The sequence below is a fragment of the Rhizophagus irregularis genome, chromosome 15, assembly GCF_026210795.1.
Source record: "Rhizophagus irregularis chromosome 15, complete sequence".
NCBI classification, from domain to species: Eukaryota; Fungi; Glomeromycota; class Glomeromycetes; order Glomerales; family Glomeraceae; genus Rhizophagus; species Rhizophagus irregularis.
In genome coordinates, this window is record NC_089443.1 from 281,976 (window position 1) to 309,917 (window position 27,942).

Genomic DNA, 27,942 nt, shown 5'->3' on the forward strand with positions numbered 1-27,942 from the left:
CATGTAGTGGATCCCATTTTTCACCATTTTTATATATAATTGTTGTCTTTATTTAATCATAAGATGGCCATAATATTTATTTATGCATATAATTATATAATAAAATTATATATAATAAATAACATATCAGATATTATCACTTTAATAATTATGGTTGTGTTATTTATTATTTTCAGATTACAGTAAAAAATAAATAATTTGGTGAAATTGATTCTGTTTGTGATTATTTCGATTACGTCCTTCCTTTTTTGTACATCACGTGATTATAAATTGTCCAATAATCTTTAAATATTTTAATGACAAATGACCAAATGACAAAGGACGCAAATGACAGTCAAATGATACCCAATCATTTGGCATTTGTCATTTCGCGAATAATTCAAATGCCAAATGCCAAATGATGGGGTGTCATTTGACCAAATGACTCCTAATCCGAAAAATGGTCAAATGACCAGGTCATTTCCGAACACTGCCATATAGTGTTTTATCTGTAGAACTTTGATCCATAGGACAACACAGACCAAAATCTGAAATTACTGAACCGCCGATAGTATTATCAGAGTAAATTTTATTCAAGATGTTGCCACTGTGGAGATCCTTGTGGTAGCATTTTGATTCGTGAACAGAATCCAGTCCTTCGCTAATTCTGTTTAATATTTCTAGGATGTTTTCCCAAGTTAGATTACTGTAATTTTCTTTAATCATTTTCCTTAGATTACCACCATTTTTGAATTCAGTGACAATAGCGTATTCTCCATTTTGCGGATCACGAGTCACTCCATAAATTCGAATAGTTTCAAAGCCACCATTCTTATTATTCATTTTTAGATTAGAATTAACCTGCAATATATTTAATTTATTTTGTGTAAATATTTGTTTTTATTCATAAAAATCTTCATACATAATTTTAATATTTTAATTACCTCATTTAAAAAATCTGAGCTGAAAATAGTCACATTCTGAAATTTCTTTACTGCCACTTCCTCTTTATTCTCTCGTTTCCATTCTGATTTATTCAGATCCCAAGCTTGACCCCTCACGATTGGACCATCTTTCCAAATTGCTTTATAAACACTCCCAAACCCACCATGAGCAATAAGTTCAATATTTTCAAGATTTGAATATTCAATCCATTCAATTATATCCAATCTAATTGTTGCATTAAGTTGTGAATTTTGAATAAGTTTGTCAAGATTTGAATCACCGCTGGTCCAATGTATAAAATTATTGCGAAAATGTACAGAGTTGCACGGTTTGCAATAATTAAAATTATCATTTCGACCACATTCTTGACATTTGTTCATCCTTATTAATTTTTATTTTGAAACTATCTAAAAAGTAAATTTTAATATTCTTGTAATGGGCAGTGTATAAATTTAAATTTACGGATTGAATACAATGAAAAGTTGGTTAGTAATACTTTATATTAAATAAAAAAGGTTTACATGTGGCATGATCAATAGCCAATAATCTTATCCAACAAGTACACGTTTTTGAAATGTAAATTCAATATGGAATAGTTTACCTAGCACAAAAAGCTCTTCACGTTTTTACGCACTCGGATGATCTTCACTATAAAATTAGGTGAACTAAAAATACTGTATATTAAAATATAATAAAAATTTATAAATAGATTTATTTTTTTAAACTAAAATTTATGATAATCAATAAGCAATAAAACTCTCTTTCTTTTTTTTTAAAAAAATTAACATATATATATATCAGATTGGAAACTGCTTCACTCTTTATAGTTTATCTTCAAAACATTAAAACCAATTTAAAATTTATATAAAATAGAAATTTTGTAATTCTAATATTTAAATGAACGTTAATAAAATATAGCTTTTAAGCCCTAATATACAAAATTTAGGAATTTAGTTTTATAATATTAATTTTTTTTTTTTCATTCGTTGTAAGAAGTTTTATTATATATAAATAATTTTGTTATAATTTAAATACCTTGAAGAATTACTGTATTTGAAATAAAAGTTTTTTTTTTTGAACCTCAAAGACGTCTAATCACCATTAAACTTTTTCTTCTTTAAATTCAAAAAATGGTTAGAAAAGCATTTTCTTAAACAATCTTTTTTATTTGATCTAAAATGAACAAAGGTTGTTTTTTAATGCATGAAAAAAGTAAAAGAACTATCAAAGAAAAAAAAAGAATGTTTAGAGTTATTATTCGTTTCATCTGAATTTTCTAAACTTTTTTTTTAAATAGCAAAACTAATTTGAAATAAATTTTAGTAGATTCGGATGCAGTTACACAATAAATTATATGCTTATATCATTCCGACATTTTTACATTGATGATAATTAATTAATAATTTAAAATATTTTTAACAATTTATTTTGTATTAAAGTATAAAAAATTTTAAGAAAACCTTGTACTTGACGTGGAGATAGATTGATTAACTGGAAGAAATTATGAAGATACAGAAATAGAAAGTAGAAATGAAGGAGATAGTAACATATTTCAGTGATCATATAAAAACAATTACAGCTACCATTACTTCCAAGTTGGCATATCATATAATTCGAATCAAAAATCGATAATAGAAAAAATATATTCATCTCAATCCCTTATTATAATGATAGTGATGATGTACAAATGTTTATAGGTAACTTAAGTTTGGGCTAAATGTTCCCGAGAGCGTTAAGCCTCGTAATGTAGATTGACTTACAGTAGATTAGATCAGTTTTTTTTCACTATAACTTTCAATTACATATATTTTAATGGAATTTATAAAATTTAATAAATAGGTAAATAAATAGCAATTTACTAATAACCTACAAAATCCTATAATTCAAGCAAGGAAAATTTTTTTTTCAAATTATTACCTCCGAAATTTCGCAATATTATAATCACGTGATCTGATAATAAAATTTTAGCTTCTAATATTTATATTACATGTTATAATAATATGAAATAAGCTAATTAATTATTTTAATTATTATTCCTTTTTTTCCTTTTTTTGTCACCATATGGCTTAACCTGACGCGTATTTAAATATCCATAAAATACATTATACGTAAATAATTATGTACTTCATTTTCATCAGCGTAAGTAATAATGTTATACCTTTATTCTATTTTATCGATCGTGCTACTTTATAATTTTTGGTAATATTTGTTGAATTATTTCTAACGTATGATAATATTTTATTCTTTAAAATTTAAAAAATTCAACAATTGTCTTTAACTAATTACTTTTTTTATTGTCAGGTTCGTAAAAAAAGGAAAATTAAAGAGATATTAAGCATATCAAAAATTTTGGTAAAACAAATTTAGCAATATACTCGTATATTGCTGTAAAGACTGTAAAGAATAAATTTATGTTTAACTTGTAACGTTTAACTGTTAATACAATATAATATTTAATTTTGCTAATTTTTATAATTTTAAATTCGCTTTAATTTTTTAAAGAGCTAATTTAATTATTAAACACGTTAATGCCTTAATGGATTAAAAATAATTATTGTGAAACCTTTTTTTTAAAAAAAAAAATGAAGGATATAATAAAGCTAATAAAATTAAAATCATATCTCTAATTCCATTAAAAATAAGAAACCGGGTATGTAAGCTCTATCAATTATTTTTTATTTCTTTTGTGAGAAATTTTTTACTAACTGATGGGAAAGAAAAATAGAACGCAAGAAAGGGTAAAATATGAGAAAATAATTTATTTTGTTCGTAAATATAATTATTAATTATACGCAAGCAAATTTCAATATTACATTTTAAACATTACATAAAAAAAAATATTATAAATGTCATAAAAAGAAAACTATTTTTTTTATTGTACTATAATGTAAGTTTTACAAATTAATTTTGTAATTGCCATAATATTAATTTTATTCATTTATTACTTTTCGAGATTCAAAACAAATTTTTAATATAATATTTAACACGAAAAATATCTTGATTTTCAGTTCTTTAAAACCATAACTTTTTTTCATTGCAAAAATTATTATTTGAAAAACATATTCATTTTTACTTTCTCATATGATTAAGTATTACGGCCCTACCACAAAGGGACTTCCTAAGAAGTGTACTATGCTCCTTCCATGAAAATTACGCATAGCACCATGCCGTACCACAACCAACCGGTCCTATCGCAGGACTACAGCAGTAACTGGTACCCACGAGCTTACTAAAAGTAAGCGCCTATGCTCCAACCCTCGCATAGTACTATACCGCTCCAAAAATTTCCCAACCAGCCCTACCGTGAGACTGCAGCAAAAGCTGGTACTCACAGGCTTACAAAGTAAGCACGCTATGCTCCCACCCATGCATAGCATCATGCTGTTCCAACAAAATACCCAAAACACTATTTGAACATGCTACTATGAAATTTAAGCGTATGTGGCGACGAAAAGGAAAGTATAATAAAATGTATATGGACAAGAGAAAGGGTGTGTAGAGGAAGAGAAAGAAAAGTGTGAGAGGGAAGAGGATGAAAAGTTTAAGTTAATAAATGTGGAAAGAGGTGAGAGAGGGAAAGAGCGAAAGTCAGAAAGAGTAAGAGGAAAGAGAAGGAAGTATATTATATATATATATAGCTAAAGTATGAAAATTGTGAGTTTATACCATAAAAGATGACTCATCAAATATTGATCATGTAGAATTGTTACGTATATTTTAGGAAAAAAAAAATACATTTCGGTGATTGAAATGTCACGTGATTGTGTGTGCAAGTAATAACAATTATACAATTATCTGTTATGAACTCAGATAGATATTTCCTTTTTAATTTATGGCAGGTACATAATTTAATCGATTGCGATAATTTCATGTGATATTCTTATCTTTTTTTTTATGGCAATATATACATAGAATTTTATGATGCAAAATGATAAAGTAAATACATGGAAGAATATAAAGTTTCATTGTATTAAATATTGTTGATATATATAAATGTTATTTTATTAGGTTTGATAGTAGATAATAATTTTTTATACATTATGTAAATTTATAGCTGGATAGGGTATACGTTATAATATAGATAACGAAAAAAAAATAATTATATTATCATAATAAAAAAAAATTTGGATTACGGCAATAAGGTCTAATTCAAAGTCTTTAAGCGCCCATCAGTGAGTGCCTGCTTACAAGCTGCACTTAATGCATTTTTGTCTCCATTTTTAATTTGACTTGCAACCGTGCGGCCTACATTGTTGTTATTCAAGTCCATTGCCTTTTCTTCTGGAGGATTATCTGGAGATTCTTCATGCCGATCACCAAAACCCTTTGCACCAGCCACACCGAACTCGAATGTCAATAGTCCACTCCAGTAACAGTGACGATACGCATCTCCAGAACCGTTATGCAAAGTGGATTCAGGAAAATTATTTTGAGCGTTTGTTAATGCTTCATCTGCAAGATTTTTTGCTTTGACGCATTCAAGCGCACGGGACGGATGAAGTATACTTATACAATAATCTTCTTCTGCCTCATTCACTCCACCAATATAATGATCTTGACGGCGAATGAATGTTTCAGGTTCCACTGGAATTGAAAGAATATTGGTAATTAAGTTTTGAAGTATTACGATTATAAGTATTGTTTGATAAATCCAGTTCATGATGGAAATGTCGTTTGATTTTTTTCTTTGATATAATTTAGCTTTAATTTGGCTTTTTTTTTCGTGGGAGGGCGCTTAAATTTATATTTGAATTTCATATATCACGTGTTCCTTGCAAATAATGATGTCACAGCATGTGGTACGCATTAAATGCTTTTTTTTTGGTTAGATTTAATTTATTTTACTTTATCTCATTTTTATTAAAAATTAACTAAAAATGGTCAAAAAATGCTTTGAGATTTTCATAAAATATAAATTGTAATTGTGTCAAGACAATAGAGACAGAGTCAAACAATCAAATATTTATGTCACGTTTTATACATGTTGCCAAGTGTTTCAAACTCTAGAACTTTCGAAAGGAAGAAAGGAATAATATTATATGTTTCATAAATTATGAAGTAGAAAAATAAAATAAAGTATTGTATGAAAGAGTTATTACCAATTAGCGCATATTTGTAAAAAAAAAAAATAAAAATTTTTATTACCAAAATAAATAATCGAAAATAATCGAAAATAATAATAAAAAATATTATTTATATTTAAAGTGAAAATAATCTTTATTGAATCCCAATTTTATGTGAAATAAAAAATGAAATTTTTTTAATAATACTATATTACGAATGAATATTATTATCATTTATAAATAATGTGCAAAGGAGTACCGAAAAATTGATCGACTCATATTTAGAATTGAATCATTCAAAATTTAAATTATTTTTTTCCAAATAAATTATAGTTGACAAAATCTAATAATAATTTTCCTTAAGAAGTAAAAAAATTGTCATTTCATTGATTAAAAATAGTAAATATGATCATGTGCCACCGTATTATGATACAAATGTAGTACAATTACGTAACTATTACGTATTCCAAATTTGGTCTTGTTTTTCAGTAAATCTTCATTGTGTTAGCTATTGTTTTTTTTAAATGGATTTGATTCGCTGTCGATCTCACCCTTTCAACTTTCCTTTATTTGTTCAAACCTATAAAAAATAAAAGGATAAGTTTTAGCGTCAAATATATTAAATTTATATATCACGTTTTTTATAATATTATGTCAACTAAACAAAAAGAACTTACAAATTTTCAACGAGGAGAAATTATTGGAGCTTGGAAATGTGGAACAAGTATTAAAAAGATTTCTGAAGTATTATACTATTCTCAGAGTATAATTTATGACGTTATCGCCGCTTACGAAGATTATAATTTAGAGAGACCATGTGAAAATTGTGAAATTATATTATCATCATATAAATGGTGTGAACCATGTCAAATAATACAAATGGAAAAGTTGATTAGTGGTAATAAAAAAATTGATGATTTTATTGACCAAATATTAATTTTAAACGTTCATGTTGATAATATAATAGTTTTTGAATGGATATCATATAATCAATTTGATAATATTAAAGAATTATATAATGGTAATTTTGTTAAAATATATTCTGCAATATGGAAGGATGGTCCATTACATTATAATTTTAGGGATATGAAAGGAAAAAGAGAATCAAATAAAAAGGTTACTTTAAAATGTTTATATGATTCACAAAATATGATTAATGATTTTTTGAACAAGGTATGAAATTTTCTAAATAATTTAATTTTTATTTTTTTATTTAAGAAAAAAAAAAATTATACATATTCACACATTTTCACACATTTCTTTTTAATCTTTTTAATCACAGGCCAAGTCATATGTTATAAATGAAAGTAATCTTAATTTAAAATTATATGGAATATCTCAAAATCCAGATACGAACGATTATATTATGGTTCTGCAAGATGAATATTACGGGAAGTACGAAATTATGGAGGATGAATGGTGTAAATTATACAAAATGAATTATTTGAAAGTAAATTTCACAGTCTGGTTAAGTGATGATGAAATAATTGATGATTTTATTCAAAAAATGGAATTGAAAATTAATAAATCAAGTGACATAAGATTTGAATGGATACCATACAATCAATTTATTAATATTAAAGAAGTAGGAAAAGGGTATTTTACTAAAGTATATTCTGCAATATGGAAAAGTGGTCCATTACATTACGATTTTAAAAATATGAAAGGAACGAGAGAATCAAATAAAAATGTTACTATAAAATGTTTTGATAATTCGCAATATATGATTGACGAATTTCTGGACATGGTATGTAAACTTTTTAATAAATATTTTAGTAAATCTGTACAATAAATAATAATACTTACAGTATATCTTTAATAGGTTAAAACATGCCCATTTAATAGAATTAATGGAATCCTTGGAATATCTCAGAATCCGTTTACAAAAGATTATGCCGTGGTACATCATGGTGAATATTGTGAAAAATGTGGTCAAGAATATACAATCCTGATATACAAATGGTGCAAACCATGTCGAATAAATGATTTAAAAGCAAATTTTGTAAACTGGACAAGCGGAAATGAAGAAATCGACAATTTCATTCAAGAAATGCAATTAAATCTCGATCATATTTTCAATTCTTCATTATTTCAATGGATACCATACAATGAATTTTATGATATTAAAGAAAAAAAGGATGATTTTTATACGGTATATTCAGCGATATGGAAAAATGGTCCGTTAAATTATAATTTTAAGGACTTGAATATGGTAACGATGAGAGATTCAAACGAAAGGGTTACTTTAAAATATTTTTATGACATCCAAAGTATGATTAATGAATATCATAGCAAGGTACGAAATTCTTGCGTAAAATTTGTTTTAATACTATTCTTATAATAAAATTATATATATTTTTTAATAGGATAATTTCATAAATATATATGGAATATCTCGAGATCTGAATACAAAAGATTATATTATAGTTTTTCAGGATGACCATTGTGGAAAATGTGGGAAAGAATATACAAAGGCAAAATATAGATGGTGTAATCCATGTCAAACAAATTATTTAAAAATGAATTTTACAAATTGGACCAGCGGAAATAAAAAAATTGATGATTTTATTCAAGAAAAACAATTAAAGTGTGAATATATTTTCAATTCTTCATTAATATTTCAATGGATACCATACGATAATTTTAATGATATCAAAGAAATAGCAAAAAGTGATTTTGATACAGTAAATTCAGCAATAATGGAAATGGATCTATTGCATTATAGTTATGATAGAAAAGTGTTAAAATTGGTTGCTTTAAAACACATACATGACTCTCAAAATATGATTGACGATTTTTTAAAAGAGGTATACAATTTAATTTTAATATTTCTATAATACTTATATTTAATAATAATTTTTTATATTCTCATATAGGTTGAATCATATTCAATGAATATAATCGATCCCCTTGTTGGTAGATTCAAAATATATGGAATATCTCAAGATCCAAGTACAAAAGATTTTATCATGGTTCTTAGGGATAAATATTGTGAAAAATGTGGAAAGCAATATGAAGAAATGGTATATGAATGGTGTAAATCATGTCAAATAAATGATTTAAAAACAAATTTTACGAATTGGACTAGTGAAAATGAACCAATTGATTATTTTATTCAAGGAATGCAATTAAGAATTGTACATTCATTAAATATAATATTTGAATGGATACCATATAATCAATTTTATGACATTAAAAAAACAGGAAAAAGTGATTTGAGTAAATTACAATTAGATATGGAAATAGTAGATTTAAGTTTAGATCCTGATATAGCAGAATTAGCAGTGTGGAAAGATGGTCCATTAAATTATAATAAATCTAAAAGGGAATTAATGAGAAAACCAAATACAAAGGTCGCTTTAAAATATTTACAAGACATAACTAAATTATTAAATGAGGTATTAATTTTTTATTTATATATTACTTTTTTTTTACAATATTGAACATATATAATAATTTTTTTTGTTTATTTCAATAGATTACTAATTATTCCGTTGATGGAAGTGAAGACAATGAACTTAAAGTATATGGAATATCTCAAAATCCGGACACAAAAGATTATATTTTGGTTCTTCAGAATGAGTATTGTGAAATATGTTATGAACAATATGATAGAATAAATATAAAAGATGAATGGTGTCAGTTTTGCCAAACAAATTACTTAAAAACTGATTTTAAAAATTGGACCAGTAAGAATAAAGTGATTGATGATTTTATTCAGGAAGTACAGTTGAAAATTTATAACCCAGATCAAATAATTGAATGGATACCATACAATCAGTTTAATGATATTGAAGAATTAAATAAGAGTAATACGTTTACAATGTATTCAGCAATATGGAAGGATGGCCCATTATGTTATAAAATGAAATGGATAAGAGAACAAAATAAGAAGGTTATTTTAAAATGCATGCATAACTCTCAAAATATGATTAATGAACTTTTATATAAGGTATGAAATTTTTATACAATTTTATTAAAAACTTCTTTCGTTAATAATATTTTATTTTATTAGGTTAGTAAGGCACAACTCATTAAAATTACATGCGGTGTATCACAAAATCCAGATACAAATGATTATATTATGGTTTTTCGAGATGGTTATTGTGAAAAATGTGGTGAAGAATTTACAAGTCTAATGTATAAATGGTGTAAACCATGTCGAATAAATGATTTGAAAGTGAATCTTAATTGGTTCTGTGGAAATGAAAAGATTGATAACTTCATTCAAGAAATACAATTAGAATTTAATTATATTTTTAGTACTCCGTATTCATTATTTCAGTGGATACCATATAATGAATTTTATAATATTAATGAAATAAAAAGAAATGATTTTGATGATTTCGATAAAATATATTCAGCAGTATATTTTGAAAAGCAAAAAGAAAACTTATTACATTATGGTTATAAAGAGGTATTAAGAAAGGTTACTTTAAAATATTTACATAACTCTCAAAATATGATTGATGAATTTTTAACTATGGTATGAAAAAATTTTGATATTCAGTATATGGTTATAAATATAATGAAACTTTTTATAATATTAAAATTTATTTTGTTTTATTTTAACTGTTAATAGGTTAAAAATAATATAATTAGTAATAGTTTTAAAACATGTGGAATATCTCAAAATCCGGATACAAAAGATTATATTATGGTTCTTGAGGATAATATTTGTAAAAAATGTGGTACACAATATAGATATATATGTAATTCATGTCAAGTAAATGATTTAAAAGTGAATTTGACTAGTAATAGCAGATTTATTGACGATTTTGTTCAAGAAATACAATCAAAAATTAATAAATCAAGCGATATAATATTTGAGCGTGTACCATACAATCAGTTTTATAATATTAATAAGATAGGAAATGATTTAAATATAGCAATATGGAGGAATGGTCCATTATATTATGATACTAATACAGGAAAATCCATAAGAAATTCATATAAAAAAGTCGCTTTGAAGTATTTCAATAACTCATCACAAGATATGAATAAACTAGATGAGGTAAGATAAAATTAATATAACGTTTTTTTTCAACATTAATATTAATGTAGATATATATATACTATGTGTTTTTTTTTAAATAGGTTATAAAACATTATAATAATATGGATAATAATAGTCTTGAAGTTTATGGAATATCTCAAAATCCGTTTACAAAAGAATGTTTTATAATTTTTCAAGATGGATTTTGTGAAAAATGTAATGAACAATATGCAGATATAGAGAATAAATGGTGTAAAAAATGTCAAATAAGTAATTTAAAAGAAAATTTTACAAGATGGACTAGCGGAAATAAACAAATTGATGCTCTTGTTCAAGAAATACAGGTAAAAGTTAATAAATCAAGTGATATAATATTCGAATGGATACCATACGACCAATTTAATGATATTAAAGAAATAGGAGAAGGTGGATTTGCTAAAGTATATTCAGCAAAACGGATACATTCAGGAATAGTAGAATTAGATGAAGGTGATACATTTTCAATAAATAAAGTAACAGATAAAATGGTTGCTTTAAAATGTCTATATAACTCTCAAAATATTACTAATGAATTTTTAAACGAGGTATGAAAACTTTTTTTATAAATTTAATTTTTGATAATTCTTTCTTTTAATATTTAATATCTGTCTTATATATATATAGATCAGGGCATATTCAATTGATAACAGTTTTCTTACTTCAAATATTCTTAAAATATATGGAATATCTCAAAATCCGGATACAGAAGAATATATTATAGTACTTCATTATGCGGGAGGTGGTAATTTTAATGATTGGATGAATAAACATTATAAAAATTTTGAATGGAATGATAAAATTGAAGTATTATTCAGTATTATTAATGGTCTTAAAGAAATTCATCAAAATCAGATGGTTCATCATGATTTTCATCCAGGGAATATATTGTTTAAGGATAATGTATCTACTTATGTATATAGTATAAGTGGTATATGTATTTCGGATATGGGTTTGTGTGGAGAAGTTGGTAGTATGAGTAATGAATCAAAATTATTTGGAGTTATGCCTTACATGGCTCCTGAAGTATTAAGAGGTGAGCCTTATACTCAAGCAGCTGACATATATAGCTTTGGTATGATCATGTATTTTATAGCAACTGGAAGACAACCTTTCTCAAATTGTGTACATGATCATTATTTAGCATTAGATATATGTAAGGATGGAATTAGACCTACAATAAATGAACTAGAAGCACCAAAATGTTATATTGATTTAATGAAAAAATGTTGGGATACAAATCCAGATAATAGACTAAATGCTATTGAAATACAAGAAATTATTAAAATGTTTAAAGAACAAAAACATTATGAAATTGAAAGGCAATTTAAGGAAGCAGAAGAATACAGGGAGGTGGAAGAATATAGAAAAGCAAATCTTACACTTGATGAAAGTAACCAATTGACCACTCATTCACAAGCCATTTATGTATCTCGATTACTTAATACTGAGTGTTATGATGATTGTATAATCAAGGATTAGATATCAATAATATATTGTTTATATACAGTACATACTCTATAAAAAATTTTATCCATTATTTCTGCAAAAACTCCACAAAAATGAGCCTTTCATGGATCCATTCACAGAAAATGTAAATAAATCGATAAATTCCGTGATATAAGGTTATTAATTCCGGAAATATGAGCCTTTTACAGAAAAAAATCGGAATATAAAAAAACGGATCAACTTTCTTTACAGGGATAAAATTAATTTTATAAATATTATAGTTTATATTTAAATAAATTATATAAATTTTTTTTATTGCAATTTGTTCTATATATAAGAAATTTCTATTTATTATTAAATAAATTAAATATCGTTTGTTAATTTATACAATTATACTAATATCATATGACTAATAAAGAACAACAAAGGAAAAAAGAGTAAACAGCTACTGACAGCTTAATAGAAAAACCAGAAAAACAAGCAATTACATCTATTTAAATATCATACAATTTCTTCTCACAAAATTTAGAAATATTCCTTGGTATTTTCCTATTCCTTAAAGAATTGAATATGATTGATCAGATTTAAATTAATTATGTCATTTTAAATAATATATACACTTATATTTTACATGTTTTTACATTCTCTTGCCATGTTCTATTAAATGTAATTCCAAGAAATGGAAGGAAGTTTGAAGAAGTCCATGCATCAAGTGCAAATGCAAGATGACCCAGAGCATTCTATTAATATTCTATTGTGTAAGAATTATTAAATGAAAAATAGAGGTACCAAAAATACCTGTAAATTTTATTTATCTCTTCCTTAAATGCATCTATAATATCATTGCGAGCTGTATCTGCTGATATGTATGGTTTTAATATTAGGGAATAATAATCAAAATATTTTTTGAAGTTGTTCATTTTCTACAACTGTAAAAGGTTGATCGTCACAGACGATCTATTTAGTGATAAATTCATAAAATATTGTTGCAGTATAATGCTAAATTTTTATTAATATTTTTTATTTATTATTATCCATTTCACCAGTGCTTTCTGCTTTATGTTCAACTTTACTGGGATGTTTCTTTTGTAAGTGTTTGTGAAGATTCATTGTGTTTCCACTAGCTCACTTATACTTAGCGCTTAATTATTTAAATTGACACAATTTTATATACAAAATGATTAAAAAATTATTACAAACAATATACTTACTTGCAGTAATTACATTGGGCTTTTGTTGATTTCTCAACCAACATAAAGTGAGACAAAACTGTACTAATAGTTTGTGAAGAACCACCAGAACTTAAATTTTCAGTCATTTTAAACTGATTAACATATAAATTGGGAAGTTTTAATACTTGAAGGAAAAAAAATTGATATAATTGATATAAAAAAAGATCATTATGGATAATCTAAAAAATATAGATAATCATAAATAATCAATATGAGTTACACGAGTTGAGTTGATTTTGATTTCAAATCAAAATTGACTTGACTTATGACTAATTTGTGACTCAACTTGTCATATCAATTTGGGAAAATTATTATCAAATCGAACTTAACTTGACTCAACTCGACTCATGACTAGATCTGAATTTACTCGACTCATTCAGAGCACTATTTTTAGGTATGAATCTAATGAATCATATGTTCTGAAATGGATTGTGAAGTATTGGTATATTGATAAATTATTAACATTGAATTTGAATGCATTGCTATCATTAATTAATGCTAATTTGATGATGTTAATAATTTCATTATTACTAAGATTTTTTTGAAAACTATCCTGTAAAATGAAAAGTTGCGCTAATTGCTCAAATAGGTTAGCAATCACAGTAATGTTATTATTGTTTTGTTGTATATCAAATGTATTAGATGTATTTGCAGGAGATTTTCCTTTATTGATATTAGTTTCAATCGGATCTTTGTCTATAAATGTAATACCTTTATTTATTTATTTATATTATGTGAAGTTAGGATAGACAAACAACCAGGATATATACCCTCGAAAGGGAGTTAATCCTACTTCTTGCTATCATCCATTCTAGAACAGACCCGAACTTCTATTTAAATGGTAACCAGATATCTCCTGTGCTATGACCAACATAGGAGCGGCCCAAGCAATGACATATGATGAACAAAATAAAAAGGGGAGTTCTAATCTATCATCCGTATTTTTCTTTTAACCAATGAAATACTAATAAAATGTAATACCTTCGTCTATTGGTGTTTACATGTGAACATTTTTGATGTGGTCACATTCACATGATGAAATGTCCTTTTTAGAAAAGAAAGAGTGCTCCAGAAGCGAAGTTTTAGTGTCCATATGGACTGTATTGTAGTGTGAAGTCAAAGGTAAAGGAGTATTTGGGGTGTTGTAAGAAGTCATAATTGTATTATTAGCTTTGGTAGAGAAGGTATTGTAAATATCTTCTTCACTTGAAGTGGTACAGTGAGATTTTTTTATATTTTTTAAAAATTTTTTTGAAAATTTTCATTTTATATTAAGGCCATTCCAAATTAATAATTAGTTTAATGTCCTTTCCAGCCAAAAATTTTGAGGGGGGGAAGGGATAATTTAAACAAACATGAAAATTAAACATATTAAAAATTTCAGAAATTTTTGGTAAAATCAGAAATTCTCAGTACTATTAAATTTTAGTAAAGAAGGGGGTGTTTTAAGCATATTTAAACATATCAAACATATATATATGTTTAAATCACCCTTGAATTTTTCAAAAATAGAGGGGAGGAGGACATTAAACTAAAGATTAAATTGGAATGGCCTAAAACTCATACAAGAAGATGCGCAAATAGATGTAAAATTCAAAAATGTGTTAGAAAATTAGTGTCACAAAAGAAAAAATGTATGTTTAATAGAAAATTTTTTCTTGGAAATTTTTGGTTGGAAATGATCATCTGAAAGAGTTTTTTTTTTTAGCTAAATTATTCATTGCTACTGTTATGATAAAATATTATGAGACAGAATCATGTGATGTAGCTGTTGATCAATAGCAATTACTAATGTCACATAATGGATCTTCCCAGCGTTGCTCCAAGATTTTTCATCCCTATGTAAGGTTGCCTGCCTAAACCTCTCCAAAATTCTACAATTAGTTTCTCCAAGATTTTACTATAGTTTTATTATAGTTTTGGCAAAATTTTAGCAGTTTCAGCATTTATAATAAGTTTCGTCATGTTTTGCTTTTCTCCAGGGTTTTGCCAACTTTTTAATAAGACTTTCATATAGTTTCAGCAAAGTTTCGCCATTTCAGCATTTTGCCAACTTGCCAAAACTCCCTAGTTTCTCCAGCAACCTTACCCCTATGTGACCTGCATAAGATGTCACCCTGTGTCAACACCCATCATTTTCATTTTTTCGTAAAAAAACTTTTTTTCACGCCTCCTTAAACATTACTGGTCACATGGAGATGGAATTTTACTTAGAAATCTTGGGTGATACTGGGGTAAATCACATAATGGGAAAATCTATGACTCAATGTTCAAAATGTTTGATATATAAAATATATCAAATATATTGCACATATTGCACATATGGCATATATGTCACATATCAAACATTTTAAACATTTTTAGTTTAGTGTTTTTACATATAAATAGATGCATTATTTTTTGATGTAATTAGATAGATATCCAAGCACTAAGATATTAAGTGATATTTACTGATATTAAATAAAAATATATTTTATTGTTATTAATCTCTTTGGTTATCTCATTGTTATTTGTTGTCATATACACTTAACCCATTGTTTTATTGTCATTTATTGACATAATCCTTTATTTGTGTCTGATCATATTTGCCACTGGGAGTGCAATACTTTATTCACATCTGATCAGATTTGAAGACATTTTGGTCAATTGTGATTTGGAGTTAATTTATGTTTATTAATTTTTGTGTTAATAATTGTTATATTTACTTATACATATATACCTTCTGCTTACCCTAATTAACCTTTCATTTATTTTATAAACATTAAAGAATTGATACTAACACTACTTTATTACCATTTTCTGCTGCTTTTGATACCAATAAAAGGCTTTTTCTAAATTCTTTTCTGTTCCTTCTCCATTTTCATAGCATATAGCTAAATTATTTATTGCTTTTTCATTACCATTTTCTGCTGATTTTTGATACCAATGAAAGGCTTTTTCTAAATTCTTTTCTGTTCCTTTCCCACCATAATAACTATTGGCTAAATTAAACATTGCTACTTCATTACCATTTTCTGCTGCTTTTTGATACCAATGAAAGGCTTTTTCTAAATTCTTTTCTGTTCCTTTCCCACCATAATAACTATTGGCTAAATTAAACATTGCTACTTCATTACCATTTTCTGCTGCTTTTTGATACCAATGAAAGGCTTTTTCTAAATTCTTTTCTGTTCCTTCTCCATTTACATAGCATATAGCTAAATTATTCATTGCTTTAATATGATCTTTTTCTACTGCTTTTTGATACCAATGAAAGGCTTTTTCTAAATTCTTTTCTGTTCCTTCTCCATTATAATATCTATTAGCTAAATTAAACATTGCTACTTCATAACCATTTTCTGCTGCTTTTTGACACCAATAAAAGGCTTTTTCTAAATTCTTTTCTGTTCCTTCTCCATTATAATATCTATTAGCTAAATTAAACATTGCTACTTCATTACCATTTTCTGCTGCTTTTTGACACCAATAAAAGGCTTTTTCTAAATTCTTTTCTGTTCCTTCTCCATTCACATAGCATATAGCTAAATTATTCATTGCTTTAATATGATCTTTTTCTACTGCTTTTTGATACCATTGAAAGGCTTTTTTTAAATTCTTTTCTGTTCCTTCTCCATTTATATAATATATGGCTAAATTAAACATTGCTTCTTCATTACCTTTTTCTGCTGCTATTTGATTCCAATGAAAGGCTTTTTTTAAATTCTTTTCTGTTCCTTCTCCATTTTTATAACTATTGGCTAAATTAAACATTGCATAAGTGTAACCATTTTCTGCTGCTTTTTGATGCCAGTAAAAGGCTTTTTCTAAATTCTTTCCTGTTTCTTCTCCATTTTTATAATAATTGGCTAAATTATTCATTGCTTTGTTATCACCATTTTCTGCTGCTTTTTGATACCAATGTAAGGTTTTTTCTAAATTCTTTTCTGTTCCTTCTCCATTTTCATAGCATATAGCTAAATTACTCATTGCTTTTTTATTACCATTTTCTGCTGCTTTTTGACACCAATAAAAGGCTTTTTCTAAATTCTTTTCTGTTCCTTCTCCATTTTTATAACATACGGCCATATTATTCATTGCATCAGTGCAACCATTTTGAACTGCTTTTTGATACCAATAAAAGGCTTTTTCTAAATTCTTTTCTGTTACTTCTCCATTTTTATAGCACATAGCTAAATTAAACATTGCATCAGTGTAACCATTTTCGGCTGCTTTTTGATGCCAGTGAAAAGCTTTTTCTAAATTCTTTTCTGTTCCTACTCCATTTACATAGCATATAGCTAAATTATTTATTGCTTTTTCATTACCATTTTCTGCTGCTTTTTGATACCAATAAAAGGCTTTTTCTAAATTCTTTTCTGTTCCTTCTCCATTATAATAATGATTAGCTAAATTAAACATTGCAATATTATGATCTCTTTCTGCTGCTTTTTGATGCCAATAAAAGGCTTTTTCTAAATTCTTTTCTGTTCCTTCTCCATTTTTATAACATATGGCCATATTATTTATTGCATAAGTGCAACCATTTTGAACTGCTTTTTGATACCAATAAAAGGCTTTTTCTAAATTCTTTTCTGTTCCTTCTCCATTTTTATAAAATATGGCCAAATTATACATTGCATCAGTGCAACCATTTTTTGCTGCTTTTTGATACCAATAAAAGGCTTTTTCTAAATTCTTTTCTGTTCCTTCTCCATTATAATATCTATTTGCTAAATTAAACATTGCTACTTTATTACCATTTTCTACTGCTTTTTGATACCAATGAAAGGCTTTTTCTAAATTCTTTTTTCCATTTTCATAGCATATAGCTAAACTATTCATTGCTTTAATATTATCTTTTTCTGCTGCTTTTTGATACCAATGGAAGGCTTTTTCTAAATTCTTTTCTGTTACTTCTCCATTTTTATAGCATATGGCTAAATTAAACATTGCTACTTTATCACCATTTTCTGCTGATCTTTCTAAAGAATTAATATATTCTTCACACCGTAATTCTTCAGTAAATGGTTTACAACAATTTTTGGTAATTATTGTACCATTATCTTTATTCGAAATATTTAAATTACTAAGCTTAATTCCCATTTGGTTATTTTAGAAATTAATTTTATCGAAAAAAAAATTTTTTTGAAAAAAAAAGTTTATTTTTTTTTATTTATTCAATATGCCCATGAATGAGTTACTAAAAAGGAATAATTAACCAAAAGTAGAAGTTACAATAAAAAATGATTTTTTCGGGTCATATTTTTTCCGATGCACTGATCTGCATCAATAATGTTTTCCATAATAAATTCTTGAAAAAAGTTTTTCTATTGAAACAGATTGGTCCGATGTGTCGAATTTCACTGTGTTTTAGTATAATAAGACATACGCAAAAATTTCAAACAATTTATGTATTTTAACATCCTATTATTTAAATAAACTTTAATTAAAAGCATTAAAAGCTATATTTAAGTAGAATCTAAATAAAAAAAATGTTAATTAAAATAAACAAGCTTAATTTTTGAGATTATAAGAAACATTTTTATCAGCATGTTCTTCAATGAAATTGGTAGACAAATAAATGGGTATGAGTTGAATATTTCCACAAATAAAACCTAATATATAGGTGTTACGAAAATCGTTATATTAAAATATTTGTAATAATTACAGTACATTTAATAGTAATTTTTTTTATAATCTCAGAAATTTGACTATACATAGTATAATTCAATGATTATTATAAATTAAGAATCCTGTTATTACTCATTATACTCACAAATAATACTTAGAAAATTTTATTTAAAAAAAAAAAATTCTTTTTTTAATACTATTTGTGTATTTGTGAGTATCATATGCTTAAAAAATAATAAAAGTTAAATATATAAATTAAATCCATTTTTGATAAAATAGATGTCAAAAGTTACAATAAATGAATCCTAAATTTTAGATTGGCCCATGTGCTATTACGTAATCTAATTTTTGTATATTAATTAAATTAATTAAATTTGAAAAAAAAAAATTTCAAAAAATTCTTCTATAGGCATATTTTATTATTTAACGCAAACAAATTTTAGTTAAAACATGCTTTATCCTCGGAGAAAAACGACGCCATAAACAATGTAAAAATGTAATGCAGATCATTGTATCGGAAATAATACGGCCCGAAAAAAAATAAATAATCGTGGTCAATCCTTCTATTTTTGGTTAAAACCTTCTATTTTAGTAACCCATTCAAATGATAAATTGAATATCGTGGGGGTTTTTTTTTTAAAACAAAAAAAAATATAATGTGTAAAGGAAAAATTTACTGACAGTATGCATACACGCCTGTATTTTCATTACGTTAAAAAATAACATAAAATCAGATCTTTGCTTTTGATTTTCACATTGCCCCAAAAGATTTAAAGTTCGTCTGTTATAAATTGTACCAAAATAAAATTGGTACTGGCAAATTAATTAATTAAACTGAACATTTTTTAATAAATAGCGTTCGTTAAGTCATAACTTAAGAAGAAATTAATGATTTCTTAATAGATTGTGGACTAGATACTTCTTAGAATCTCTACCCTCGTGATATTATCGGATCAAAAGCACAACAATTATCAGTTTCCGCCGATGTTCCTTCCAATATATAAGATCATTTAGATAATACATCATCTAATGATGATATCAGAAAATAAAGAAAATGACAGGAATAGTCATAAATTGGATGATGATGGCGGAGGTGTAGATAATGGAGTTCATTCAATTGGAATAGTATTGATTTCATATTTATTTATTAATTATAATCATATGTTTACTGTTACCGAATATTCAAAGCAAAGATTTGCGCTACAGAGTCTACAATTTATTTGAACGGTAAGATAATTTAAAATATTAAATAATTGGTTATTTTTATTTCATATTTTTCTTTTATAGAAGGATAATGAAGGAATTTGCGCATTTCTTTAGTGATAATGTACTTCAAAGTCGAACTAAATCACAACCTGGGTCTACAAATATTTTTCACTGTAGATTGAAAAATCTTTATATTCAATAGCTGACATTCAATCTTATGTTGATAGAGGCCTGTAATATTTGGAGAACATCTAGTAAGTTTCGCTGATACATAAATTTCCAGTAACTTTCCGTTATATAACTCTAACATATTCAGTAGAATTTATATAGTTACTGCATATATTTCAGGTTATTGTCTTGGTAGTAATAATTGGATTATTTATTGTAGAAGTTAAAAGGTAAGTTTACCATTAATCAAAATTTGCTTCCATGGTACAAATATACATCCTTCGCCTTTCAATAAGTTGGTATTCAATCATTCTTAGCGACTTGCGTGATAAGGATTGAAAACATTCTTATGGAAATTAGAAATTGTGTATGTTTGTACAGTACGATTAACGCAATTTAAGTTTAGTATGATTTATAATATTTTTTAATATTTTAATCAATCAATTAAATTTATTAGTCAACGCTTAGGAAATGTTTTATTTCCTTATACGATGAATAGAATTATTTTTGATATATTAAATAGGTTTTTGAGTAACACCTAAGAGGCTATAGGATTACGTGATAGTCGTGATATCCCCCTTTATATAGTATCTCTTATAACTGAGAAATCCCTCAAATATTCTTTAGGGAGTGGTGTATTTATTATTATTACAGTATGACAAAAAATTAAGAACCAGATGAAAATATTTTTTCTTTATGTCATTAGGATATTTACCGAGAGATAGCAAAAAATTGTAACTTGTCAAATAATCCTGACGCCTCATCAAGACATGATTGAGCAGTCGTTATTATACTATACACACATGAAAAATATCAGGAACATATGCGTTGTCTTTGCAAGTCAACCATTTATGTTAACTTTATTAGGAAATGGGAAATAATTCGAATATTTCAATAATATTTACAGGTTTAGTATAGTATAATAAGAATAAATTGACAAAGATCTTGATTGAACAATTGAAATTATTCTAATATACGTAAAAAAGAATGCTGAAATACTTGTTGCATCTTGCAATTTTTTCAATTAACCACACGAACAGTTATCCACAAAAAACACTGATCCAGGACATAAAAGAATAATTTGTTAATTTTTGCATAAAAGAAAAAAAAGGTTTAACAAAACTAATGAAAGGATTTCATCTTGATTATTGACTATGAAAATTTTTTTGCAAATTAATAATAATACAGTATGTAATATAAAATGGATTGATTTGAATGTTTATCTCCTAAACATCCAAATTGTTTTGTGGACTAGTTTTCAAGGTACCAATTAATCAATACTGATTGCAAAAGAATTTCAACTTTAAACGTTACGCCTATAAAGCCATCCAATTCGGAGATTTCGATTTATTTTACTGTTTCTTAAAATAAAATAAATATAAAATGTAATTGTTAATAACATGAAGAAAAAAATCTCTAATAATTAACTTATTAATAAATTGTAAATTTTTTTTTTTTTTTTTTTTGAAAAAAAAAAAACTGTAACGCATCTTTATTACTGTATTAGGATTTAATAAATAAAGTAACCCAAATAACAAGATACTTAGAGCCGACCGTGCAAATCACGTGACAACCCTATAACAGAGTATATCGAACAAAAAGATAAATTAAATAAATACTTACTCCCTACCCTAGCTAAAAATAAATTTAAAAGAGACCTAACTAAATTTGTTAAACTAATTTACGTAGGGAAAAAGGCCTATGCTATAACTAATATAGGTAATCCACAATGGTCTCACGGCTCTCACGCCTAAAATAAATATTCCACTTTTTCTCCCCTACAAAAAAAAAAATAAAAAAAAAAAAAAAGTTGGTATTCTAATCTATGAGTCTTTTATGAAAAAGGTGAAACAGGAAAAAGTGCGGAAAATTTTATAACGTGAAATCACGTGACTTAGATTCTTTTAGTCACAATTGTCCGTAATAAATTGTAAAATTTTCATTTTTTAAGGTAACACAATTTTCTATCTGACCGTCCTTTACTATAGTATGTTAAAATAAGCTTTGTTTTATTTTTTATTTTATTCATCTTTAATTTCTCATTCTAATCAATTTCCATTAAGTTCATCATTCTTTTAATATTATTCTCTTTTATTTACTTTCCTTTATTTTAATTTCTTTATAATTAATATCAATTTTTAAAACGGGAAAATAGTGAGAAATAAAAAATGAGAAGTAACAAATATTTTTATTATTATTGATGTTTTTTATTATAATATAAGACTTAGATCTCTTGTTTAATATCAATGAATTTGGATGATTTCAATTATTAAAAATAAAATCGTGTATGTGACATTGTTATTTGTTGTGTTCCAAAATTAATTTAATCTCTTTTTCGATTGTTCAAATTTCAGAAATAATTCTTTACCTTGACAAAATATTTTGGGAAAATCAACAATCATACTTTCATCATGATTATTGATTGGTTCTCGTGATCGAGTTAATTGATCGATTATTTTGGTTAAGCCAATTTATTAAGCACATGATTGATTACACGTGATCAATTATACGTGATTGAACAAAAGTCCAACGCGATGAGATGATTGAGATGGGTACTTTATATGATACCGTCATGAAAATGATCACTTTCCAAATTTGCTTTAACAAAAACTAAAAATAATTTTTTTTTAACGTAATAAAAAATGATATACCATTGATATCACTTTCAATATTAATTTTTTTGTAGATAATCCACAAAATTTTATAACAATTGAAATTTATCGTCATAAATAAAAGAAAAATGATAATTACATTCCTTTAAATATATTAACTGAAAATTGAAAAACAAAAAAATTTATATACAAATATGAAAATTAAATAGTCACAAATTACATTTTTCTCGTGAGGAAAAAAAATGGAGGGTATTAAAACAGAAATAAATAAAATGTTATACGCTATTTACGCCATTAAGAGAATTTGATAACGTCAACAATTTATGAAGTCGTACTACTGAAGTATTGTATTCAAATTTATATTAGTAATTAGCATGTGTAATGTATTATTATTAAGCAGTTTATTAATAACAGTCCTAATCAAATTTTGTTTAGAAAATCTTCTTTCTATAGAATATATTAAATATTAAAGTATATATCCAAATAAATTCCCCGCACACGGCACATCACGAATAATATCAGCATTGCTGCATTGCTGCATTGGGAATTATCTAATATCCCATATCTTTCCCTTCATAATAATTACTGTATAAACTCTTTAGCCACTGATCTGTCATCGATCAATATCACATGATTTTTTTTTATCGATATTCCGAATGAGTCAATTGTTATACGTCAAAAATCATAAAGTTATTACATAATAATGATGGATATATTCCATATGACTAATCGTTAAAGTATATGACAATCATGAAAAAAAAATAAATCTCGCTTTTCTCCCGCGCTTTCTCAAACAATGACACAAAAAAAATCAAATAAGAAAAAATCTTCAAGAGGTAAAGTTTTATTTTATTTATTTATAAAATATAGTATTGAACTTATTATCATCGATAAAAAAAAATAGTTGTCGAGGAAGATACTGATATCGGTATGGAAGTATCTACTCCAAAATTTGAAGAAATGTCTGAAGGAAAATCATCAACAGGTAAAAATAGTATATTTTATTTATAAACGACTTTTTTTTTTCTTTTCTTTTAGAAACAACTGCTAATTTTTATCAATAAAAGTAGTTTCAACAGATAGTGTTGAAACTGATGAAAATATTTCATCAAAATCAAAAAAGTCGTCCAAGAAGAAATCTTCAACAAAAGGTAGTTTATTATATTGTTCTGTTTAAAAGTCAATTTATAGCTCACTTTATGTTGGTCTTATGTTGGTATGTTTACAGAAAAGTCAAAACACTCATCTTCATCAAAGCAAACAGGTAAATAGATAAAAGTTTATATTATATTATATTTTTTTTTTTTAGAAGTAAACATCCTTTCATAATTATATGTTAGGCAATTACTCATTTCAATTGACAAATAGATCCTATAGATGTTGGTAAAAGTACTGAAACCGTTTCATCAAAAAAATCAAAAAAGTCCAAGAAAAAATCCTCAAAAAGTAAATAAATCTTATTAATTTCATTTGATTAACACTCGTTATCAGTTAATAATTAATATCTACAGGTCCATCAAACGTTAAAGAAAATCCTGAAGAACCATCATTGACTGAAGTCCCAACTGTGGATTATACTTCATATATTGAAACTGTTGAAGAAATCGAAAAGTTGAATCGTAACGATCTTATTAACTATTTGAAGAATAAAAAAGAGTTAGACCTTGACAAACAAGATATTAATACAATCAAGAGTGCTAAATTTACAGGTCAAGTCCTCCTTGATTTAACACAATATGATCTTGAAAAAATTGGATTAGCTCTTGGACCAGCTAAAGCAATTGTAGGGTTAATTAAAACGCTTAAGGGCGAAGAAGAGCAAGGTAAACATTACGAAGAGTTTGGCGAAAGCGTAAAACAATGCTAAATATATCCTGACTATATTGTTGTTTTTTTTTGTCATAACTCATAAGTAACAAGAAAGCGTAAGTATGAAGAACCACAAGTAGTTTTAAGTGACATCATAAAAATTGCAGTGAAAGAAGAATTCTCCCGACAAAAGTCTGAAATAGGAACAAAGTCAGCAAAAGTAGAAAATATTGACTACCCAACGGACTTACCCACTCCACTTTACAAGAGAGTGAAAGTTTCTGAAGAATTTATACCTAAAACAGATGATGAGGACAAGGTGGCAGAAATGAGTATCTATACCTCAACAGCTTAAAGTATTTTGTGAGAAATCAAAGTATTAGTATTTTGTATTGATGGTAATCTTTGCAATTTATAATTAGTTATAAGGAAAATAAAAAATATCATTTGGAAAATTACATTTAGCAAGAAAAAATTTTTTTAAGTTCATTTATAAATATAAATAATTCATTCTTTATTCATAAATAAATATCAAGTGAATAAATAAATACTTATAGTATATATTATTTACATATATATTGTTAAATAAAAAATTTTTTTTTTAAAAAATAATATTATTAGAATAACAAACATCTTTTGCTGATGGATGATTATTTAAAGCAGCAATTTTTAAATATTCAGCACCTTGATTTTTATCTTGTTCAATACCATTACCACCATTCCAATAAGCTTTTCCAATAATAAACATGGCAGCAGAATTTCCTGAATTAGCAGCCATTTTTAAATATTTTAGAGCTTTATCAGAATTTGCATCAACACCTTCACCTTTCCATAAACATATTCCATATCTTAATTGAGCAGAAGGATTTCCTTTATCAGCAGTTTCTTCAAATATACTTGCAGCAATTTTAAACTTTTCTTTTTTACTCAATTGCTGTAATTCAGGTATTTCTTCACCATGATAATAATAATAACCTACCATATATTTTGCCAAATCGTTATTAGTTGAATGATATTTAAAACTTTGCCATGCCAATTGTTTATTTCCATTTTTTGATTTATGTTCATGAATTGCATCATCAACAGAGAGAATTCTATTATAACGATAATAATCATTTAAAGTTGAAACTCTAACATTATTATATGGTAAGAAACCAGAATTTGGATCAACATAAGAAAGTGATATAGATTTAGCATTCGATAATTTTCTACTCAATTTATATAAATCACGACAAATATCTGATATACTAATACGATATTCTGGTTCATATTCCATGGCTAAAAAAAAAAAATGAAAAGGGAAAGAAATTAATTTGATAAAAATTAAAATTATTGTAAATGAATTAAATATAAATTACCTCTAGATACAATATAAATCCATTCCATAGGTACTTCATATGAGAATGGTAAACGATATCTATTTCTAATACGTGTTCTAATATTAACAAGGATTTCCGACCTATCAATATCGGAATGAGGTTTTTTCAATTCAGCAATTTCCCATAATAATGCTCCAACACTACACAAATAATAACAATAATATAAATATATAAATATATATGTTTTTTCATGAATACATTATACATTATATATAAATAATACCTTACCTATATATTTCGCATTTAGTATCATATTGAACCTTTTTCTTTTTCTCACAATTTTCTAATTTTTCTGGGGCCATATATCTTACATTTTCTAAATTATGAGAAATATTCCTTGTAATATCGGAAAATTTCCTACTTAGACCAAAATTTGCTAATTTAACTTTATTATTCCCATTTACTAAAACATTTGCCGATTGAACATTATGATGAAGAATCTAATATATATATTTATATAAAAGAACAAAAAAATTAAATAATCATAAAAAAAGAATATTATATTATATCATATTATATTATATTACATTATATTTAATTATTATTATTTTTTTTTTTCACTTACTTTATGTTTATGAAGATAAGCAATACCACAACAAACATCCAAAGCTATTTTAATTTTTGTTTCCCAATTAATATTATATCTAAATTTTGTATAATATTCATATAAATTTCCATTTTCCATCCATTCAGTAACTAAATAAAATTTATAATTATCTTGAGCAACACCAAAAAATTTTATAATATGATCGGATTTTTTTAATTCTTTAAGATAATAAACTTGTCTTCTAATTTCAATTTGACATTCTTCTATAGGAGAAGAAGTAATATTATTTGAAAATTCTTTAAAACAAAATTCTTTATAATTATTTAATAATCTTTTTTCAATTCTTTTTGAAGGACATTTTCTTGTTCTTATATATTGACAACCATTAAGTAATGGTTCTTTTTCTTCCACGTCGATTAAATTTATCATTTTCTAAAAATAAATAATTTAAAAAAAAAATATTTTAATAATTTCGTTTTCAAAAAATCGGTGTCTGTCTATTAAATATATAATTTAAAAAAAAAACCGAATTACTGCGCATAAATAGTAAAGCTTTAATAATAATAATAAAAAAATCCTTTTTAGAAAAATTTAAGTTTTGGTTAATTCCGTAAAGAATTTTTTTTAATAAAATTAATATTCAAAAGGAACATTCTAGTCCGAAATAGATTAGTAATCAAGGTTGAAAAGTCTCCGTTTACGTGAGAAGATCTACAAATATAAATAAAAAGGGTAACAAAAGTACAAATGATTTTAGTTAGTTTTGTGTAAGCTTTTTTTGTGATCAACTTTCCGTAACAATTTTCCCTTTTGTTCGACATGAATGAACAATTGTAATGATCACACAAAAAAAAAATTGTTACTTGTTTATTTATTAATTAGATATATTTGATAAAGTTATTATATATTAT

At 25.7% G+C, this 27,942-nt stretch overlaps 6 protein-coding genes across 7 annotated transcripts; 2 read left to right on the top strand and 4 right to left on the bottom strand.

Annotated features, from left to right (window-relative positions):
• Positions 1 to 456: 456 nt before the first annotated feature.
• On the bottom strand, positions 457 to 1,304 carry OCT59_006837 (uncharacterized protein; the record flags this gene model as incomplete). Its single annotated transcript, XM_025328792.2, has 2 exons — positions 457 to 840; positions 924 to 1,304. 2 exons carry the CDS (start codon positions 1,302 to 1,304, stop codon positions 457 to 459), a joined length of 765 nt encoding a protein of 254 aa, XP_025165140.2.
• Positions 1,305 to 5,068: 3,764 nt separating this feature from the next.
• On the bottom strand, positions 5,069 to 5,584 carry OCT59_006838 (uncharacterized protein; the record flags this gene model as incomplete). Its single annotated transcript, XM_025322869.2, has 1 exon — positions 5,069 to 5,584. One exon carries the CDS (start codon positions 5,582 to 5,584, stop codon positions 5,069 to 5,071), a length of 516 nt encoding a protein of 171 aa, XP_025165139.1.
• A 10,897-nt stretch (positions 5,585 to 16,481) lies between these two features.
• Positions 16,482 to 18,809, bottom strand: OCT59_006839 (uncharacterized protein; the record flags this gene model as incomplete). The annotated part of the gene is made up of 1 exon (XM_066149212.1): positions 16,482 to 18,809. The coding sequence occupies exon 1, from the start codon at positions 18,780 to 18,782 to the stop codon at positions 16,482 to 16,484; it is 2,301 nt and encodes a 766-aa protein (XP_065998333.1). The 5' UTR covers positions 18,783 to 18,809.
• A 1,555-nt stretch (positions 18,810 to 20,364) lies between these two features.
• On the top strand, positions 20,365 to 21,183 carry OCT59_006840 (uncharacterized protein; the record flags this gene model as incomplete). The annotated part of the gene is made up of 7 exons (XM_066149277.1): positions 20,365 to 20,405; positions 20,499 to 20,537; positions 20,631 to 20,637; positions 20,744 to 20,770; positions 20,865 to 20,914; positions 21,018 to 21,051; positions 21,142 to 21,183. The coding sequence occupies 7 exons, from the start codon at positions 20,365 to 20,367 to the stop codon at positions 21,181 to 21,183; spliced, it is 240 nt and encodes a 79-aa protein (XP_065998334.1).
• A 2,909-nt stretch (positions 21,184 to 24,092) lies between these two features.
• OCT59_006841 (uncharacterized protein) lies at positions 24,093 to 25,460 on the top strand (the record flags this gene model as incomplete). 2 transcript variants are annotated; one of them, XM_025328789.1, is made up of 7 exons in its annotated part: positions 24,093 to 24,132; positions 24,201 to 24,281; positions 24,364 to 24,447; positions 24,525 to 24,560; positions 24,665 to 24,742; positions 24,808 to 25,119; positions 25,210 to 25,460. In XM_025328789.1, 7 exons carry the CDS (start codon positions 24,093 to 24,095, stop codon positions 25,458 to 25,460), a joined length of 882 nt encoding a protein of 293 aa, XP_025165134.1. The 2 variants fall into 2 exon arrangements, with proteins under 2 accessions (XP_025165134.1, XP_065998335.1); XM_066149326.1 differs by lacking the exons at positions 24,525 to 24,560; positions 24,665 to 24,742; positions 24,808 to 25,119; positions 25,210 to 25,460 and having other exon boundaries at positions 24,364 to 24,473.
• A 137-nt stretch (positions 25,461 to 25,597) lies between these two features.
• On the bottom strand, positions 25,598 to 27,460 carry OCT59_006842 (uncharacterized protein; the record flags this gene model as incomplete). Its single annotated transcript, XM_066149384.1, has 4 exons — positions 25,598 to 26,383; positions 26,464 to 26,624; positions 26,713 to 26,924; positions 27,050 to 27,460. The coding sequence occupies 4 exons, from the start codon at positions 27,458 to 27,460 to the stop codon at positions 25,707 to 25,709; spliced, it is 1,461 nt and encodes a 486-aa protein (XP_065998336.1). The 3' UTR covers positions 25,598 to 25,706.
• Positions 27,461 to 27,942: the final 482 nt, after the last annotated feature.